The sequence below is a fragment of the Amblyraja radiata genome, chromosome 29 (assembly GCF_010909765.2).
Source record: "Amblyraja radiata isolate CabotCenter1 chromosome 29, sAmbRad1.1.pri, whole genome shotgun sequence".
In the NCBI taxonomy this organism is placed as follows: domain Eukaryota; kingdom Metazoa; phylum Chordata; class Chondrichthyes; order Rajiformes; family Rajidae; genus Amblyraja; species Amblyraja radiata.
In genome coordinates, this window is record NC_045984.1 from 11,981,666 (window position 1) to 12,003,554 (window position 21,889).

The window sequence follows — 21,889 nt, forward strand, 5'->3', positions numbered from 1 at the left end:
TTTCCATTCTGTTTAGCTAAAGGGCCTGTCCCACTTTCCCGAGTTAGTTACAAACTCTCCCGAGTTTTCCCCTTGATTCGAACTCGGAGAATGTCCGTAACGAGCTGTTAGGAGTCCGTAGATGTTTCATAGCGGCTTGTAATGCCAGCCGTAGGAACTTGGGGCATCAGGTAAGTCGGGACTTTTTTCAACATGTTGAAAAATGTCCACGAGTTAAAAAAATAGCCCCGAGTACCTACGAACGGCTATTAACGTAATTCTCCGAGTTCTAATCAAGGGGAAAACTCGGGAGAGTTTGTGAGTAACTCGGGAAAGTGGGACAGGGCCTTAAAGATTTGAATTACACTCCATTAATAATAGTGCATCACAACATAAGTAAAATGGATCGACATTGTTATGAAAGATTTCTGTCCACTTAATGTGCCTGATTTTCTAGCTAGATTTAGCAGTGGATGCATGTCAATTTATGTTTAAGTAACGTTTGCCCAAACAATAACAGGGCCTTCTCATGAAATTGTTATTCTGTACATACTCACCAAACTTAATAATGGATGGCAGACCCCACAATTTACAAAAATCTAAAGATTCTATTAGTAAAATATATAGCAACGTTATGCACCTATTGCTGAACCCCTTTTCTTCTATTTAGTCTTTTTTCATTTTCAACCCAGCCAGACAAGTTTGTAACAAATGTCTTTGTTTCCTAGTGCTGGGACAATGGCATTGCTTGGAATTCCTGCTTAGTTGTGGGAATCCATTTCTGCATGAGAAAATCAGGTAAAGGTGTTTGCTTCATTGTTCTAATTTCCATTCAATTGCACTCTAGGGTTTGTACACCAGAATGTCTTCATTTAAATTGGTGGTAAATGCTCTTGCGTGCCGTGGCATGACTAAATCAGGAGCAGTTGAGGCGGAACCTTCCTGTAAGATAGTGGATCAAAATAAAAATGAAACTACAGACCTGAAACCAAATGCTGCCAATTTAAAAGAGGTTTGATTGGTCTGAAAGAGGAATGATAGGTAGATTGCAACTGAAAGCAGAGCTTTACAGCTGGGGCACCCTAAAGCTGGAAAGGGGAATGCTGTAAAACACTTTTTGGTCAATAATGGTTGAAGGACGAACGGGAGGAAAAAAGTGGCATGAAGCAAACCAAAGGGCAACAGACGTGCTACTGGGAGAGCTGCTGCCAAACAGCACTAGAAATCCTGGTTTGATCTTGACCTCGGATTCTGTCTGTGTGGAGATTGTACATTCTGTTTGTGACTCCGTGGGTTTCCTCCTTGTGCCTCAGTTTCCCCCACATCCAAAAACATTCAGGTTTGGAGGTTAATTGGCCTCTGTAAATTGTGGCTAGTGAACAGGCAGGCTTTCATTAGATCATGTGATAGGAGTGGAATTAGGATATTTGGCCCATCAAGTCTACTCCGCCATTCAATCATGGATAATCAATCTCTCCCTCCTAATCCCATTCTCCTGCCTTCTCCCCCCCCCCCTAACCTCTCTGACACCCGTACTAATCAATTATCTTTAATCAATAATCTCTGCCTTAAATATACCCACTGACTGCCTCCACAGTCTTCTGTGGCAAAGAATTCCACAGATTCATCACCCTCTGACTGAAGAAATTCCTCCTCGTCTCCTTCCTGAAAGAACGTCCTTTAATTCTGAGGCTATGACCTCTAGACCTAGACTCTCCCACTAGTGGAAATATCCTCTCCACATCCACTATCCAAGACTTTCAGTATTCTGCATGGTTGTCGGTGTGGATTGGATGGGCCAAAGAGCCCGTTTCCATGCTGTATCTATCAAATATTCCAGATGTGAATTCTGTAGATGCAAACTCTTGATTAGCATGCAATTTGCCTTGAAGTAAAGATTAGTAACGACAGATCCCATTTCTTGTACCATATTGATTCAGGGCATGAATGGATTATGCCAGTGGTAAAGCTATTTTCCGAACATATAGCCAAATCTCTGCCATTCCACTTTAAATTGTTCTGTTTGGTTCCAAGGGCTTTCTTGTGTTCTTCTCTTGTGGAATTACAACAATCTGTCTTGAATTTTCATCTTGGTTTTCCAATTTCCTGGTTGGCAGCAGATCAGCAGCAACTGGAGAGACAGTGTAAACAAACTGTCTACACAATTTCTCCAGGATTTTCATCAACCTTATGACAAAAGAAAGCACACAGAACCCTATGGAGTCTACTCGGCATCACCATTCCATGAAAATAAATGTTTATGCAAGCTCTATGGCATTACAACAGAATAATTCATGACTCTGCAAAGAAATCACCAGGAGTGAAAGCACCCTGTCTTTGTACTGCTCTTTATAATATTTATATCACATCATTTTTGTTTTGATTCTGAATTTATTATCTAGGCTTCTGTGAATTTCCTTCCCATTGCCATCATTGTTGCAAGATTTTCCCTGTATGACTGTTTTGAAATCCTTGTTCAATGTCATAAAAATGTTGAAATATTCCACCAGTTTCAGGAATTTTTTTTCAGATTATTTCAACCCATAAATTTGCCATTTGTTTATAGAATAAAAACATTCAGAATTTGGCACAACCTGAGAAGCAATTAAAGGTAATGTGGCAAAAATAAAGGGGGAAATATGCTCACTGAAGAATGGGGGTCATTTGTGATTTTTCAAATCTGTATTGGAAATGTGTATTCCATGGAGTGGATTTAAAGCACAATTGTGTATCCACTGTTTACTATTCCAATGTACCAGACAAATAAATATACCCATTCCTATGTAACATACTATTTCAAATACATTAGGTAAATGTTAGTAGTTTCATGCTGCTGCACAATGAGGTGCATAGTCTGATAAATGTTGCCTAGGCAACACCATTTATGTAAGTCAGTCATTGTGTCATTTGGTGTTGGTGAGATTTTGCTGTGCATCTGCCATTATCGCAGACACTTATTTCAGTAAAACCTCATTACCTGTAAAATGTTTTGACGAATGGGTAAGATAAAACCAGTTTGTCTAATAATTGTAATCTGTAAATGTGTTTGTGAAAATTGTTGCTGACCTATTCACTACATCAGTGCTGTGTTTTACTATAAATGAGAAAGTATTTTAAAGATAACTAATTTTGTCTTTCACACCAACTATTTCATTCAAATAGACAAATTTTTAATTTAGTTTATTGGCAACTCATCTTTAAACTAAGTATTTTCATAGCTAAATCACCATTTTGGACAAAATAAACATTAACTCACAGGTTCATTGAATCCCTGTACCTCTTGCATAAATTGCCACTTTGTCAAGACCCTGTCCCACGATGCGAGTTCACCCAAGAGCTCTCCCGAGTTTAAAAAAAAAATCAAACGCGTGATAAGTAGGTAGAATGTACGTAGTGGGTATGTCGGAGCTCGTGGATGTCTCGTAGCGGCTCGTAATGCTAACGGCAGGTACTCGGGAAATGCGGGAACTCATGAAGTTTTTTCAACAGTGAAAAATTTCCAAGAGTTAAAAAATACTCGTGATGAGGTACCACGAGTTTAATATTTTTTAAACTCTGGAGAGCTCTTGGGTGAACTCGCATCGTGGGACAGGCTCTTTAGACACTTTATTAGTTTCTCTATCAATGCAAGCTTTTTAAAAACAGAACGATTCTTGATTCTGATTTGTGGAATAAATAAAATACTATGGAAGTCTATTGCTGGTGCAGCCAGTAACTTTGGCACAACATAAAGTTGGACTACGTGATATGCTCTGGAAACCTGATTTTAATTCATCCCTGGCCTTTGCCAGCATTACTCTCAACAAATAACCTCCAGTAGTCAAACAGTTAAAATTATATACATGACATCACAGGGCATGGTACCACTGCGCTGCCCAATTTTCCAGTTGATCTATGTTCCTCTGTATTCTTCGTAACTATCTCTGCTATCTACAATGCCATCAATATTTGTGTGAATAGCAGACTTGTCACATAACAGGCATTCTCATCTAGTATGATTCTGTAGCATTCTGCAGCAAGTAAGAATTTCATTATTCTGGTGCATTTGACAGTTAATATCCTTAACTCTTCATAGTGTACCATAGTGATCAGTGATGTGATTTTTGTTATATATAAATATATAAAACAAAGATTGCAACATCGATCTCTGTGGTTCGCCACTGGTTACAGACTTCCAGTCAGAAAAGCAATCCTCCACCATCCAATTTGTCAAGATACCCTGGATCCCATGTGCCCTGACTTTTTGGAACATTCTATTAAGGAGGATTTTGTCAAAAGCTGTGCTAAAGTCCATGTATACCATAGCACCCTGGGATAGATCTCATCATGTTCTGGGGTTTTGTCCACCTTAATGTCACCCATCTTCTATCCATATATGCTGCCTGTCCTATTGAGTTACTCCAGCATTTTGTGTTTATCTTTTGTTCCAATCTATCAATGTACACATCTCTTAACTCTCCATCCTCTCCATTCTTCCTGCTAGTCAATAATGACATGAAGTATTCATTCAGGACTCCACGCACGCATTTCCTTTTTGGTCCCTGAGGGGACTCTATTCTTTCATTAGCTACCTTCCTACATCTAATATATTTATAAATAAGTTTTGTTATGTTTTTTAAATTTGTTGGCTGGGCCATTTCACATCTTTTTGTTCTCCTAAGATCTCTCCTACATCCTCTAAACCTCAAAGAACGATTTCTTCTACCTGACGTAGGTTTTCTCTTTCCTGATCAAACCCTCAATTTCCTTTGGTAACTAATGTTTCCCTAATCTTACCCGTGCAGGGATATGCTCACTCTGAACGTTTACTATTTCATTTGTATGCTTTCTGACCTATCAGCTATTTTTTCCCACTACTAAGGGGTTTGGGTAGGTCTGTGTAATAGTTGCCTTAGCTTCTGATGGGCATGGAATTAGCATGAGATAATATTCATAGCATCAGCTGACATCCTATTAAAAGCATTTTGAATCCTTGGCTGTGTTCAAAGAGCCCCAGTGACAAAAGTAATGAAGCTGTGCTAGCTGCATTTACAAAACACTCAGTAAGCATCACATTGTAGAAAGGGGCAGAATTGCCATGGAAATGAAATAGATTATTATTGTCGCACATACCAAGATAAAGTGAAGAGGGATTTCAGTTAAGTGGATGAGATGGAGTCATGCTGCCTGAAGATGTAAAAACTGATTGGGTAGAAATAATAAAGATTTGGAATGATCGATTGGACAAAGTCAATAGATTTAATGAAGGAGTGAAAAATGCAAATACTGCAAACCGAAAATAAACATGGAAATTGGAAGTGCTCTCAGTTCATGGGTCACCCATGGGGAAAATAGTTACTGCTTCAGTTTGACCTTCCATCATGAATAATATTTGATGTACTAGATTTTATATGGCCACAATAGAACTTTTTCATGAATCTTGCCATGTTTATTTTCATTCAATTTGAACAAAGAAATAATTTCCAAAATTGTTCCTCTCCCTGGGGATCTTCCTCCTGCACGTGATTAATGGAAACACAATACCGTGTGAATGACACTACAGCCATTCAAAGCATTAAGTGAGATATTCTGCATGTCCAGATGTACGTACGATATTCACTAAACACAAGTGAATATTTGTTTTAGGTTATACACAGTTTTAGGTTAAATCTGTTTGAGCTATGCTTCTGAAAGATATCCACTCCGATGCTGAGGATGTTTTGTTGTTTTGTTCAGCCACCATATTTCCCCACACTGTTCCATCTCCTTCAGAAAGACTCATGCAAGCCTTTGTTGCGTCTTGATCCAAAAATTCCAATGTTGCCTTCAGGCATCCACTGCATACCCTTTTATAATTGAAGGTACACAAAATTGCTGGGGAAACTCAGCGGGTGCATCAGCATCTATGGAGCGAAGGAAATAGGCGACGTTTCGGGCCGAAACCCTTCTTCAGACTGATGGGGGGTGGGGGGGGGGGGAAAGAAAGAAGGAAAAGGGGAGGAGGAGGAGGCGCCCGAGGGCGGGCGGATGGGAGGGTGGGAGGAGACAGCTGGAGGGTTAAGGAAGGGGAGGAGACAGCAAGGGCTAGCCAAATTGGGAGAATTCAATGTTAATGCCATAAGGACGCAAGGTCCCCAGACGGAATATGAGGTGCTGTTCCTCCAATTTCCGCTGTTGCTCACTCTGGCAATGGAGGAGACCCAGGACAGAGAGGTCGGATTGGGAATGGGAGGGGGAGTTGAAGTGCTGAGCCACCGGGAGGTCAGGTAGGTTATTGTGGACTGAGCGGAGGTGTTCAGCGAAACGATCGCCCAACCTACGCTTGGTCTCACCGATGTAAATCAGCTGACATCTAGAGCAGCGGATGCAGTAGATGAGGTTGGAGGAGATACAGGTGAACCTTTGTCGCACCTGGAACGACTGCTTGGGACCTTGAATGGAGTCGGGGGGGGAGGTGAAGGGACAGGTGTTGCATTTCTTGCGGTTGCAACGGAAAGTGCCCGGGGAGGGGGTGGTGTGGGAGGGAAGGGAAGAATTGACGAGGGAGTTGCGAAGGGAGCGGTCTTTGCGGAAGGCAGACATGGGGGGAGATGGGAAGATGTGGCGAGTGGTGGGGTCACGTTGGAGGTGGCGGAAATGGCGGAGGATTATGTGTTGTATTTGCCGGCTGGTGGGGTGAAAGGTGAGGACCAGAGGGACTCTGCCCTTGTTGCGTGTGCGGGGATGGGGAGAGAGAGCAGTGTTACGGGGTATGGATGAGACCCTGGTGTGAGCCTCATTACCTTTCCCTGGGCGGATACCCTTTTATAATTGTCAGCTTTGCATAAAACTCTGCTTTCTGCATCTGTTCACATATTGCCACTGCACACTGACTTTCATTGGACGATAATGCCCAAGTTTTCCAGTTTCTCACATGGCATGAGAAGTTGCAATGCATTTTCAGCAGAAGCTACCTTGCCAAACATGCCACAGAGTTCAGCAGCCCCAGTGACAAATCCCAAAGCACAGGACCTGTCCAGGTAGACTGAACATTCTCTGCAGATACTGGATCGCTGCCAGCAGGGAATGTTAAGCAAATCAGAGGCTTGAAAGTAAGCTCACTCCCAGCTTCCCCATTTAGAGACCGGCTTTGGAAGTTTGGTGATCGCCTTCTGTTGGTAGCTGGAGCTGCTGGTCCATTGGCTCCAATTGAATTAAAACATTCTCATCTTAATTTGAAAACCATTAACTCTTCAATAATCTCGCCATCCCTATCTCTGTGGGATTTCTTCATTTTCCAATTCTGGCCTCTTGCTATCCCTAGTTCTACTTTTCACTATTAACAACATGCCTTCATCTACTAAGGCCTCAAATACAAATGATTCCATTATAACCTGTGTTTCCATGCCACAATTTGAACTGGGACAAATTATTGCTTGCTTGAGATCTGCAGGAACATTGGGTGCAATAACTATAATAAAAAAATATATACAATAAATTAATAGTTATTCTAAGTAAACTAGACAATGATAGTGCAAATCTCCAAGTACGTAGAGCAACCACAGGGCAGTACTGATGTGGGGATGTGGTTAGGGTGGTTCAAGAAGCTAATGGTTGATTGGAGTTGTTCTTGAACTGGAGATAACAATTCTCGGGTTCCTGTACCTTTTCCCCCCGATGGTATTACCTGCCCCCTTGACATCGTGCTTCCTGTAGATCCGTTCGATGGTGGTCAGTACCCATGAGGGACTGGGTAGGCTGACCACTTCCTGCAGCCTCCTTGAGTATTTGAATTTCCCAACTAGTCCATGATGCAACAAGTCAGCATAAACCTTTGGTTTCTATCGGTCATTACCTTTCCCTGGGCAGATATTAAGTGTGGTGGATGTGCAGGTGGCAGTGAGAATTGAAAATAGCATTGTATTTCACCATTTACTGTAAGAAGCTGCTATTCAGATACATCTCTTAACTGTAGCAGCTTTAAAATCAAAACTGCAATTTAAATATTATAAATTTGCTTGTAAAATGTTTTCTCAATCAAAACTAGACCTGGTGAGCAGAACCACCAGTTAACAGGAACAGTAGTGACTGTTTGTGTTTGCCTGCGGCTTGGGTCAGAAGGTGGGTGTCTGGGTGGAATTACCCCCAACCTTCTGTCAGCAAACAGCATTCACCTCCAGTGAACCAGGCAGCGTGGAGATTTTTTGTACATCTGTTCTGACAGATGACGGCAGGCTCTGTGAGTCTTTGAGATGGGACGAGGGTTCTATCTTTGCTGTGGTCTCAGGGTGAGGGGTTATGCAGGAGTGGGGGGTGGTCAATGCTAGGTTTAAGCAAAGCAAAAGCTGTCCTTTAACCCAAAGGCTGAATTTTGGTTCATGTAACGATCACATAACGGCAGACATTTTGACAGCTTGTTTTAACCATTGAAGAACCCTGAATTATTACTGACCACGATTCACCTTGAATGGGCTCAAACCATTGCTATTTTTGAAGGTCCCTTCCCGTAAGTTATCCGGAGTGAACCCTAGTCTGTGCATTGCTCTCAAGTCAGCCTAGTTGTAGAAGCACAACACAAGGAGAGGCCCTTCGCCCCACAATGTCTGTGCCGAACATGATGCCATATAACCCGTATTCCTCCATTCCATGCGTATCCATATGCTATCCAAAACTCTTTTAAATGCCACTAACATAGCAGCTTCAACCACCACCCTTGGTAGCAGGTTTCAGGTACTCACTGCCCTCTGTAAAAAAAAACATCCTCCTTTAAACTTTGCCCCTCTCACCTTAAAGGCATGCCCTCTTGGATTTGATTTTATCGTCCAGTGAAAAAGATTCTATCTACCCTATCTATGCCTCTTATAATTTTATATACTTCGATCAGGCCTTCCCGCATCCTCCAGTTCCAGAGGAAACAGCCTGTGTCTGTCCAGCCTCTCCCTGTAGTTTATACACTCCAGTCCAGACATCATTCTGGTAAACCTTCTTTCTGAAGCCTCCATATCTTTCCTGTTCAGTCTAAACATGGCTAAAGAGCACAAATTCCTCTCCCCAAAGATGACACTAAAGATTTCCATGACAATAATCCATGAAATTAAGAAGATTAGATAATTTGTACCCGGAACAACCATTTTGTGATCTACAAACACTCCTATTACAATACAATACAATTTATTGTCATTTGAGCCTCAGTGAGGCTCAAACGAAATTCCGTTTCCACAGCCATACAAACAAAGACAATTCCTAGACATACACACAATTTAGTTCACACAAACATCCATCACAGTGAACCTACTGTGATGGAAGGCAAAGTCTTTTCTCTCCCCTGTTCTCCATGTCTCTCCCGATGTCCGAGCCCCAGGCGGGCGATGATAAGTCCCACGGCCATTTTAGGCCGTGCCGGGCGATTTACGGCCCCGCTCCCGGTCCAAATGTCACAAAGTTGGAGCCCCCGGCGGGCGCTGGAATGTCCCACGGCCATGAAGCCGTGCCGGGCGATGTACGTCCCCGCTCCAGGTCGTTCCAACCCCGCGACACGGGCTGGAGAAGTCGCGTTGCGGGAGCTCCGGGAAGCGGTCTCTCTCTCCCCCCGGACCCGCGAGCTCCCGATGTCCCAGTCCAACGGACCTGCGGCTGCGTTGCTGGAGCCTCCGAGCCCCAGGAGTCGAGTCGCAGCAGCGAGTCACCACCGCTCCCCGCACTCCGAGGCCGGCCAGCCCCACGATGGTGAGTAGTCCGCAATTCCGCAGTCTCCCGAGCCCCCGGGTCGTTCAGGTTGGAGGCCGCTCCACGGTGCTAGGCCCCAACGACAACGGAGACCCGACAGGGAAAAGGTCGGGTCTCCCGGACAGGGAAGAGATTTTAAACAGTTTCCCCCTCCCCCCCCCCCGCCCCCCACATATACACATTTAAAACCAATATTAAAAAACACCAACACTACATTTAACTAGACAAAAAATAAAAAAAAGACAGACAGGCTGTAGGGGCCGCTGCAACGGGTGAGTCGCGCCGCCCATATATTGTGTCTCGTCCACATATAATGAACAGTAAAATGAAGTTTGGCAAGTTCAGCGCTAACAGTTGAGAGATGGCAGTTGTTGGTTGGTTGACCAACCCCATTACTTTTAAGGAGTATGCGTCATTTTGGGTCGAAATCTTTCATTAGACCAATTCCTTTTCTCCAGAGATGATGCCTGAACTGCTGAGTCAGTCCAGCATTTTGTGTCTATCTTTGGTGTAAATCAATATCTGTAGTTCCTTCCTACCCATTACTTTTGTCTAGGGTGTGTTGTAATTTTGCAAGATTTAAACTAATTATTTGGCATAGTCAATTCCAAAATCTGGTTAATTTAATAACTTGTACTAAATTACATCAGAATCATTGTTTCCCAGCTGATGTACTCCAGATAAACAAATATGCAGTCTTCAAGTGAGCTAAAATGTAGTTCTCAGCAGAGGAACATCTGTTTTTCAGTGGCTGATTATTGCTCACATTATGATTCGTGTCTGACATGATTGAAAAGGGATAATTGGAACATTTGAATTTTAAAAATAAATATTTATGTTGACGTAGTCTGTCACTGAATGCCACTGGAAAATAAATTATTTCATACTGTGATCTGGTAGATGGAATACATTCAGCAGAAGCACACAAACATGTTATGGTTTCCCATTCTATAAGCTCAGCCACTGGGATTCACTGTGTGAAAAGAGATTGAGGATAATTTGTTTAGTTTGTTTTTTTGCTAATTATTTTCTTTCTCCAATTTTCTTTCAGAATCAACTGCTGCATTCTAACTTTGATCTCTGGAACCATTTTGTATGCCCCCCTTCAGCATTTCCATCCACTGCACCTCTACACGATACCCGGTAATTATTAATTGTCAATAACCCGCTCTTTTGAGCATTACATTTACTCTTGGGCTTAAATGATTTCTTAAGCGTAAAATAGTTGAAAAAACAATAATATCTACATAAAGAGCATTTCATTGTACATGGTTCATAAAATGGCGGGTTTAAATCACCCAGAGAGTTACATTTTTGATAAAATTGGAGGTATGTAGAAGTACATTGTTCAGTTTATGATAGCTTTAGTATCAATGTGTCTCAACGATCTTGCAGTATCTAGAAATCAACTTTGTGTTGCGTTTTAATATTTTTGTATCTAAGATACCACATTGCCAGCAATGCCTTTTATGCAATGAGCATTGAATGGAAATCATGTGTCCAGTGTGTGAATGCTTCCATTTTTCTGCTGTTTACGCAGGCAAAAAAAAGGAGAAATCCAGTTGGTTTCATTCAAATGTTTCAGTGCATTTTCAAATTATGGGACGACATATGATTAGATTGAAAATACAGCAACATTCGAGGCCTTAAACACCTCGAAACATTTTAGAGCAAATTTTTTTCTCTCATTGTATTTACTTCAACACACAGCATGTGCTGCACCCAAAAGAACTTAGATATTCAGAAGTCATAAGGAAGGAGCTCGCTTGCTAAATTATGTTTTTAAAGCGTAGCTAAATTTGCCATTTAATTGTGATTTTATCTTCTCATCAATTTTTTTTGTTCCTTATTAAAGGCCCTTAATTTGCATATTTTGCCTTCCTAACCAGTTTTTTTTTTTTTGCCGCTTACGAATGAAGCATTGCAGATAAATTTTTCTCTGGAGTTCTGAAGATTCTGCAAAACCAAAATGAGTAATAAGAATGTGTTTGGACTGGAAATTATGGTTTTGATATCATCTTGGTTTGCTTGATGAAGTTAACCAGTCTTATTATTTAACATTGAAACAAAAAAAAAGGCAGGCAAAAGATGGGTCCAATGCATGGACCTTGATTGCAGGATAAGCCGACTTAGTGAAAGGACTTCATTTGGGGTTATATATTCTCAGATTTAACATATTCTAATTGATTAAATCTCCACTGTGAAAATCTAGTTTTTCAGATTTTAATTTTAGAGACTGAAGTATGTGTCTTTGCACAGTGTAGGAGAGGAATCCTTATGTTACCAGATAACATTACAAATTATTCCCACCTTCATAAGGACACTGACATGAAGTTCTTGGAATAAGAGGTGACACTACCATGGCACAACATTTTTTTGTACATGGATTTCTCCAGTAGAGACAGTTTTTTCTGTTTCTATCATTGTGGAAAAAAATTGAAAATTCTGAATGAAATTAAGTCTTCTGTTATGTTTCTCCTGGTAATGGCTTCATCCTTTATTTGCATTTCTACGGCATACCCTTCAGTAAAAGGAAAATCCTCACATAAGCCATCCTATGACGTTACCTAGCAGTGAATTCAGATAGCCGAACAATTGCATAATTTATACGTAGCTCATCCCTGCTTCTCTAATTTCCAGCCCCACGCAACTTTGTGCTTCCAATTACCCAGCATAGTATTTCTGTTCCCCATGCACACTCATCACAGTTTTGATGTTTTAGCCAGAATTTGCACTAGAACGCGATCAATAGACATTTAAATGATCAGACCTACAAACGTTGTGGATTCCGTTCTCCTGAACGCAGGTAAAATCTGGTACAATTTACTGCCTGTAATTCTGGAATCATTTTTAGTTCTTCATTGTCACCAGCCAAAGAGAACAACCAATTTTAACTGCTGGCAGACACAAATTTCTGCTAACCACAGGGGTTAACGTCACCAATTCATGTAGTACATGAAGTACATATTTAATTTGCCTTTTTTTGCCTCCAGTCTCTTCCCCCCCCCCCCCCCCCCCACATCCAAAACTGAGAATTAGAAAAAAGTGGTAGTTTAAAAATGCAGACATGAAGTATTCCATCCAGGAAACTACCTAGGAGTTGCCATGACTTGCCTTGTGATTAAAATCTGATTTAAATTTATTTGTGTTGAGTACTTCAAATGGAATTCCAAGCTTGTACAAAGTTTTATATTGTAGCCGTAGGAGTTAAATCATCAAACTTGTAAAAAATGGAAGGATTTCAAAGAAGATAATGTGGAAAAACATATTAATTGCCTCTGCTTTTAGTTAATTTATGTTACTTTGAAGCAGCTTTTAAATTCTGCCATGATGTGTTTTTATTGTAAATATGGCATGTTAAAGCATGCAAGTTATCTGCATAATCGTGATAATGATTATTTTTGGAATCTGAAACTATAATAAAGGAATGACTAACAGCTGAATTATGTTCTACACGACAGTGTGGTGCCACACTGTTAACAACATGCAAGTTATAATCTCCATTTTAATGGTAGTGATAAGCTTATTTTTAATGGGTGGAGTTAATTAAAATGGCCGAAAAAGCAATAACAGTCATAATCAGAATTGATAGAAAATGAAGACATTTTTAGTTAAGAAAAAAGACACTGAATGTGACATTTGTTATTTTAATTAATTTGATGATCTTTATAATGCAATACAGGAGTGTCATGTTGGTATACTGACTTTCGTGCCGATTTATAGACCTTAAACTTTAAAGATACAGTGTGAAAATGGTCCGTTCAGCCCACCTAGTCCGCGTCGACCAGCGATCCCCCGTACACCAGCGCTATCCTACATACTAGGGACAATTTACATTTTTTTTAAGGAAGCCAAGGCAGCATAGCGATAGAGTTGCTGCCTTACAGCGCTTTCAGCGCCCGAGTCCCGAGTTCGATCCCGACTACGGGTGCTGTCTGAGTGTATACATTTGTACGTTTTCCCCATGACCGTGTGGGTTTTCTCCGAGATCTTCAGTTTCCTCCCACTCCAAAACCCTACAGGTCTGTGGGTTTATAGGTTAATTAGCAGGTATAAGTGTAAATTGCAAATGATCCTTAAGAGGTGTGTGTGTGTGTGGTAGTGTTTATTTATTTATTTATTTTCAATGTTTTATTTAACACAACAAAACAAAAAAGAGAAAGAAAAGAAAGAAACAAAAGACATCAGAAAAAAGCCGCCAGACATAACAGTATTGGTGCAATCCACATGGTGCTACACAGTCAGGCATTGCAAGAGCATAAGTAAAGAGCACAGGACTACATCACTACAGATAATATGAAATTATGAAATTATTGGTCTTTGAGATGGTTGATAAATGGTCCCCAAACACTTAAAAAAGTTGTTGGGTACCTTGTAGAAGCAAAGGGTATTGTTTATGTGCAGGGATGGCTAGTCAGTAAAGCTACAACCTACAAACACTGTGCATTGTGAATAAATGGTCTTTCTATCTTGGTGACAGTACAGAATAACGTCTTTATATGAATTTAAAATTATGAGCAACATATCTAGATAGCTATTTAATTAGAAGCTATTTTTCTCGAAACTACCTGAACTTCGATTAGGTAACGCGCGTTAGGCTGCTCGGGAAGATGACAGCTCACGGTTTTGAAGGAAAGATAATAGCATGGATAGCGGGTTGGCTGGATGGCAGAAAGCAAAGAGTTGCATTAAAAGGCGCTTTTTTCAAGTTGGCTGCCAGTGACAAGTGGAGGGTTAATGCCGGGGCCGCTTCACTTCACGTTGTATATTAATGATTTGGATAAGGGGATTGAAGGCTTTTTGGCCAAGTTTGCATGTGATGTAAGCTAGGTGGAGGGGGAGGCAGTGCGGAGGAAGCAAGGACTCTGCAGAGGACTTGGACAGATTAGGAGAGTGGGCAGAGAAGTGGCAGATGAAATTCAGTATAGCAAAGTGCAAAGTCATGCCTTTTGGTAATAAGAATAAAGGTGTAGTTTATTTTCTAAATGGAGAGAGAATCCAGAAATTGGAGGTGCAAAGGGACTTGGAAGTGCTGGTGCAGGACTCCCAAAAAGTTAATTTGCAAGTCGAATCGGTAGTAAGGAAGGCAAATTCAATGCTAGCATTTATATCAAGAGTTCTGGAATACAAAAACAGAGATGTAATGCTGAGGCTCTATAAGGCGCTGGTCAGGCCGCATTTGAAGTACTGTGAGCAAATTTGGGCCCCATTTTTGAAGAAATATGTGCTGGTTCTGGGGGAGAGGGTCCAGAGGAGGTTTACAAGAATGATTCCAGGAATGAGTTGGTTAGCATATGATAGCGTTTGACAGCGCTAGGCCTCTACTCGCTGGAGTTCAGAAGGTTGAGGGGAGACATTGAAACTTACAGAATGATGAAAGGCATAGATAGGGTGGATGTGGAAAGGATCTTTTCACTGGTGAGAAAGTCTAGGACCAGAGGTCATAGCCTCAGAATTAAAGGGCACTCTTTTAGAAAGAGGGTGAGGAGGAACTACTTTTGTCAGAGGGTAGTTAATTTGTGGAACTCATTGCCACAGAGGGCTGTGGAGGAAAACTCAGTAGATATTTTTAAGGCAGAGATAGACAAATTCTTGATTAGAACAGGTGACAAGGGTTATGGGGAGAAGGTAGCAAAATGGGATTGGGAGGCAGAGATCAGCCATGATTGAATGGCGGTGTGGAATTGATTGTCCGAAAGGTCTAATTCTACTCCTATAACTTGTGAACTTATTTTATTTGAATGCATTTCAGAAACAAGATTCTTGCTACAATCTATTTTTTTTTTTCAACCGGTAATTTTATAATAGATGACACAAAAATAAAAAATAAATAGATAACGAGTTTAGAAAGGTCAGCAGAGGCATATTTTGGCATCTAAACCTGTTTGATTCTGACAAGGACTTGTTAACCTGAAACATTAACTTGTTTAAGAAGGAACTGCAGATGCTGGAAAATCGAAGGTAGACAAAAATGCTGGAGAAACTCAGCGGGTGAGGCAGCATCTATGGAGCGAAGGAAATAGGCAACGTCTCAGGGGTCGAAACCCTTCTTCAGACTAACTTGTTTCCTTTCCGCAGAACTACTTGACCTGCTGAGTGTTCCCAACACGTCCTGTTTCTTTCTCGCGTTAAAGCTTGCAAGTTAGCAGTTTTTTATTTTTATTTATGGGTTCCAGTACTCAATTGGTGATGCTTGCCTTATGCGGTCTTAATTCTCTGTGATTTTGTCAGTGATTAGTAGAGCCAGGATGTTTAGGTGCTAAAAAACTCTGAAATAGGCAGGCAAAAAGGCATAATAAAATTACAAAAAAGGCACGAAAAAAGGCAAATATTTCCACCACTAAAATATGGTTAAAAATGATAATATAAAGCTATTCTACATTAAATGACCAAAGTTGCCTGGTTGCACATAATTACTAGCATTATTTTCAAATTATCTGGTGTTAAACTAAGCCGTCTGTCAGACAGAATGTGCTTCAGTTGTAAAAAACTTCTTTCTACCTCAGCTGAGGTCACTGGTGCATACGCGAAACAAGCTCCCGACACTATATTCATATCGATATCTGGTACATTACAACTACCTTTGAGAACTTTAGCTATGTTTTGTATTTATTCAAGATCTTTGTTAGCTAAAATCACTCTCTCACATTTTCCTTGTATGTCTTTACCTACATCGTCAGGAATTTGACGGATATCGTCAGTTACTTTGTTGAAAACCTGCAAGTTATTCACTAATGTTTTGCCACATTTCTCAAGGGAAGTGATAGCTTGTGGGAAGTTTGCAAAATTGGAAGCAATAAACACAAGATCGCAGTGGAGGGACTTTTTCTGCATGATTTCACTGACGATCCTGACTGCAGCAGATTCTTCTTCAAAACAGTTGATGATTTATTTTATCTTTTCAAAATTTGCAGCATAGTAGAGTACAGCAGAGAGCCATGTACCTCACCTAGTCACAACGGGCTGAGGAGGTAGTGGAATCTCGGGTGCCAGTTCCTTGAACAACTGCACATGTGACAGTGCTTTGATGAAGATTTTCTTGACATTGGAAATAAGGCGATCGACATTTGGAAACAAGCTACGTATGTGCTTGACAATTCTATGAAGTCCTTGAGCTAAGCATGTCAAATGCAACATTTTGGGGAATAAAACTTCAAGAGCACGAGTAGCTTTTTTCATGTACGGAGCTGCATCAGTCACAAACAGAAGAACATTCTCGTTTGCTAACTGGAGCAGTAAATCTAGTGAGGAGACAAGCTTGGGTATTTCGCTTGGGTAGTCTACACCCCAGCGGTATCAACATTGATTTCTCTAATTTTAGATAGCCCTTGCCTCCTCCCCCTCACCCTTCCCAGCTCTCCTTCTAGTCCTACTGTCTCCGCCTCCTCCTTTATTTTTCCCGGCCCCCACATCTGTCTGAAGAAGGGTCTCGACCCAAAACGTCGCCTATTTCCTCTTTCCATAGATGCTGCCTCACCCGCTGAGTTTCTCCAGCATTTTTTGTCTACCTTCGATTTTTCCAGCACATGCAGTTCTTTCTTAAATAGATCTTGGAGAAGGCTGAACCAGTGGGCAGCGGCACGTGGCGCCCCCGGTTTTGCCCTGGTGGTGGGAATTTTCTTGTAAGTGATACTATGTTAACATGTTAATAATAACATTAATATTAATGTATTAACATAGAAAACGTCATTGTAATCACGGTACAATTAGAAAAAATAGCATGACCTTTTAGCAAAGTGCCAAAAAAAGGCTCGATCGTGAAAAGGGCATTATCTTGGTGAAATCATCAAAAAAGGCATGAAAAGCCACATGGCAATTATGACAAAATCCTGGCTCTAGTGATTAGATAGGTGAAATGTAATCTAGGTTATTTAACAATGTAGATATTCATTTGCACAACCAACCGAGCCAAATCAATTAATGATGCGTTATTGTCATGTGTGCACTGCACAGTGAATTTTTTTGCATAGATCACACATGCATGAGTTCCCATATTTTGGCGCCATTTACAAAAAGTGCAAAGTCTGTTCCACGAGCTCGATGTACTTGAGAGCTCACGATCCAAGCAGCTGCAGGGCCTCCTCAATTGCCCTCAACTGACTCAGTTCCTGAATTGACGTACCTCTCCTCGCCCAAATATCTTTTTGTCACGGGGGCGCATCCTGCAGCCATACTTGAAGGCACTGGAGGCAATATTCTGGTCCGTGGTCATGGGAAATGTACAAAAAAATTGAGTGCAATAGAGCCTTTGGAATGCTAAAATCCATGATATTTAGTTTTACTGGATATGGTAACAGTTAGTGCTACTGCTTTGTAATTCTAGTGACCTGGGTTTGATCACTACCTCTGATGCTCTGTGTGTGGAGTTTGCACATTCTTCCCGTGCTCCATTTTCCACGCACATCCCAAAGATGTGTTGGTTGGTAGATTAACCAGCCACTGGGGATTGATCTTTGTGTAGGTAGGTGTATGGAAAGGGAATCAGATGGAGTTGACAAGCATATATGGGAGAGAACAGGTTACAGTGAAGTAAGTGGTGGGTGGAGTTGACGGGATTCAGCATTGCACAACATGCCAAATGCTTCATGTGTTTTATGAAAAAATGAAATAAAACTGAATTTTAAGAGAAAACAATGAATTGTATAATACTGTGATTCTGTTTTAATCAGAATATGAAATAGATTGTTTTTAAAATTAATATCAACTTTTAGACATTGCTAAATGCTTTAAGGTGAGAGGGGCAAAATTTAAAGGAGATGTGCGGGGCAAGCTTTTTTACACAAAGGGTGGTGAGTGCCTGGAACGTGCTCCTGGGGATGGTGTCGAAGCAAATGCGTTAGTGGCATTTAAAAGATCTTTGGATATGTTTATGGATAAACAGGGAATGGGGGGGGGAGGGGGGGGGGGTGGATATGGGTTATGTGCAGGTAGATAAGTGATAAGAGATGGTCTTGGCATCATGTTCGGCATTGACATTGTCAAGTCTCACCATAATATCTGGAATACTGTTTTGTGCTTCATGATTAGCTGCACTGTCCTGTTCCATCATTGGTTTAGTGACATTTTACAGACCAATCCAGCCTTATTTAGTGAGAACAGTAAAGGCGTGTTTGGTTGAATGCTTGTATTCAACTATAATTCTATAATTTTATATTCCTCAGTTGCTACCCATAAATATCGCCTGTACTTGTTTGAATTTAATTTATTTTATTTTTGTTTTTTGATTTTGTTTTTTTGCAGTTATTTCCCTCCCATACTTTTCAATTCTAGTGTCACTAATTTTCCGTTGGATTAGAGGTGAGGCAAATAATTTGTTTCCAGCCATCTAAGCACAGTCAAGAAATTCCTTGACAATGCTGTCACTCTTCCAGGAACCCTGACAAAGCTCAAAGGAATTTCGTAGCCAGAATTTCCTCTTGATCAGCAGGGTTCTGCTTGATCTGATTTATGTTTCTCCACCTTGATTCTTCTGGACATCAACAATTTTCAACTTCCCATGAACTTTTAAAGACCATCATAGCAGCTGTGATTCAATTCAAATAAATAATTAACTCTGGAATGGGGGGGATGACTGTCAGCATTGTTGACCATAAAACCATGTGGTTGAATCAGATGGGATTTTATGGCATTGATATCCTGAACGGAAGGAGGCCCACCGTACTTTTGTACAACCTCAGATCCCAACAATGCATGTTTCGATCCAGGGGTCTCTATCTCAAAATAAAAGGTGTGCATTTCAGTCTGAAGAAGGGCCATAACCAGAAAGGTCACCTATCCATGTTTTCCAGAGATGCTCCGGAACTCACTGAATTACTCCAACACTTCATGTCTTTGTTTTCCCCCGACCTGGAACGATGTCTGTCCATGCCCATTCTACGCGGAATCTACTACATTAGGATCCTCGCTGAGATCCTCCAGCACTTTGTGTTTTGCTTATGATTTCAGCATCTGCAGTTTCTTACCTGATCTGTTTTATATGATCCCAAACCGCAGCAATGGCTAGATCCAGGGGTCTCTATCTCCAAATAAGAGTTGGACAAAACTAAGAAGAAACCTCTTCACACAGATGGCAAAGAATCTATGGAATTTTCTTGGGGTATATTCATGCCATAGATTGATAGATTTTATATATAGTAAGGCAATCACAAGATTTGACAGTACAGGAAAGGAACACCAAAGGTGAAAGATCAACAAAATGGCAGAGCAGGCACATGGGCTGAACAGTTCACTCGTGCTCCTTTTTGGGGGGTTTAATCTAAATTACACAGCACACCACAATGTTGAGAGTCGTTTAGAGATGGCTTACCCACATCGCCATGAATGAATGTACAAAAACATGAAGTTTACTGTTATCCCAACCAGTAAAGATGGAGAATCAGACTATTGACTGCTTTCAGTAATATATTGCTGCATTACCTGCATGATTTTATTGATTATCATATAAACCTAGGTACAGTGCCAGACAGAACAATGGTGCTCTTGAAAAAAGTTGTGTAGTCCATTTTGCAATTAAGTAAAATTGCCTTGATAATCCTGGACTCTATGGTCTTGAAGGCCTTACCAAAGTCTAATGTCAGGCCACCTGCAACGGATGTGAATTGTAAAAACAAAATGATTGTAATGCATGGAATGTGTACTGTAGCTGATTCCAGCAAAATAATAGTTATATGTATTGACAGGTTTATTCTCAGCTTTCATCAATAAAAACTAATGTAATTTAACCCTGTTTTGATTCAGTGTTGCCAAGCAAATAAAGTTAAAGCCTCATTTGCTAGCCATCACACGCAATGCATTCCTAGAACAATCTTTCTGCGGGAGGATAGATATTACCGTATTCCCAGCAACGGTCATATTGGCCGGTTAAAATTTCCTTCTCCTTAAATCTCAGAAGTTTTATATAGGGACATGAATACTGTAATTGCATGTCCATTTCTGAGAAGGCCTCTCAGTCATGATTGATTTTACATTGTCATGATATTCTGTAGCAGCAGGATGTGACCAGTTTGGCATTGTGAAGTGATTTTTCCCGGAGATAAAAAAATACAAACTACCCACATCTTATGTAAGTGAGACAGTAGAAACAAACACTTTTTGCAATGATTATTGATTGTATGCTTTACTTAAAATTACTATCAATATATTATTAGTTAGATGGCTCTGCAACTGTTTATAAACAGCATACTTTGTTAGGAATATAGAGTTGTAAACCACTGAAGGAGGCACTTTGGCCCACCACGTCCACATAAATCTTTTTACCCATGTACACTGATTCCATTTGCCTGCTTTTGTGTTGCATGCTTCTCAGCCTCGCCTATTTAAGTGTCTATCTAAATATCTCTTCATTACATCTGATAACATCACCTCCCTGGGCAGCATATTCCAGATATTAGGCACTCTCTGTATAAATATTTTTTTTAAACGTACCCCTCAGCTCGAATTTGAAGCTCCCATCTCTCAACTTAAAACTGTTCCCTTCTGTTTGTGACATTAAATATAATTTAAATGAGAGAAGAGAAAGTTCCTCATTATATCTTGTTGATGTCAGAACAATATTACTTTACACTTTCTATGCAAGCGGTGAACAATAAAAACATGATTGGTAAAACATTTAGCTGAGGAGGCATTGTGTTTTTTTTAGTTGTTGCAAGGGGAGTTTTTTATGCTGGAGAAGTTGCTGTGAAAAACATTCATGTGGATAGAGTGAATTTTGAGAAGAGATTTGAAAAGGCCATTTCCATTGACTTGTCTCACTTTGCTACACACACTCACTATTGTTGGAGTTTCATTGATCTTCCATCCCGTCAATATTTCTGTGCAAAAATAATTGCACAACTCTCTTCAGCTGAAATTTGTAAGACAAAAGCCGTCTCAGTAGGTTGGCACCATAAATTCCATTCCCTTACTGCTGACTCCACCTATACTGCGTTACTGACTCATGTACCAGACTCTTCACAAACTCTGAAATCTCTGTTGAAAATTTAATCTTGTTTTATATAGAAATCTGAATACACAGTTGAGACAGTTCTGTACACTTCTTTGCATTCAGGTTCAGTCATTCCAATGGTTTAGCTTAATTTAGAGAGACAGCATGAAAACAAGCTCTTCGTCACACTGAGTTCACGCTAACCATCGATGACCCATTCACACTAGTTCTATGTTATCCTTTCTAATCCACTGGGGCAATCTACAGAGGCCAATTAACCTAGAACCCCACACTTCTTGTGGA

General features: G+C 40.6%; 1 protein-coding gene across 5 annotated transcripts in view; it reads left to right on the forward strand.

The window, feature by feature from the left end:
- sbno2 (strawberry notch homolog 2) overlaps positions 1–21,889 on the forward strand; it is a 135,367-nt gene that overhangs the window by 34,749 nt on the left and 78,729 nt on the right. For 4 of the 5 annotated variants that reach the window (XM_033046545.1, XM_033046544.1, XM_033046548.1 and 1 more), the window contains exon 3: positions 10,715–10,806. In XM_033046545.1, the coding sequence (XP_032902436.1) occupies positions 10,715–10,806 (92 nt within the window). Of the gene's footprint in view, positions 1–771; positions 778–10,714; positions 10,807–21,889 lie in introns of those variants that run through there. The other variant, XM_033046549.1, reaches the window with a different exon arrangement.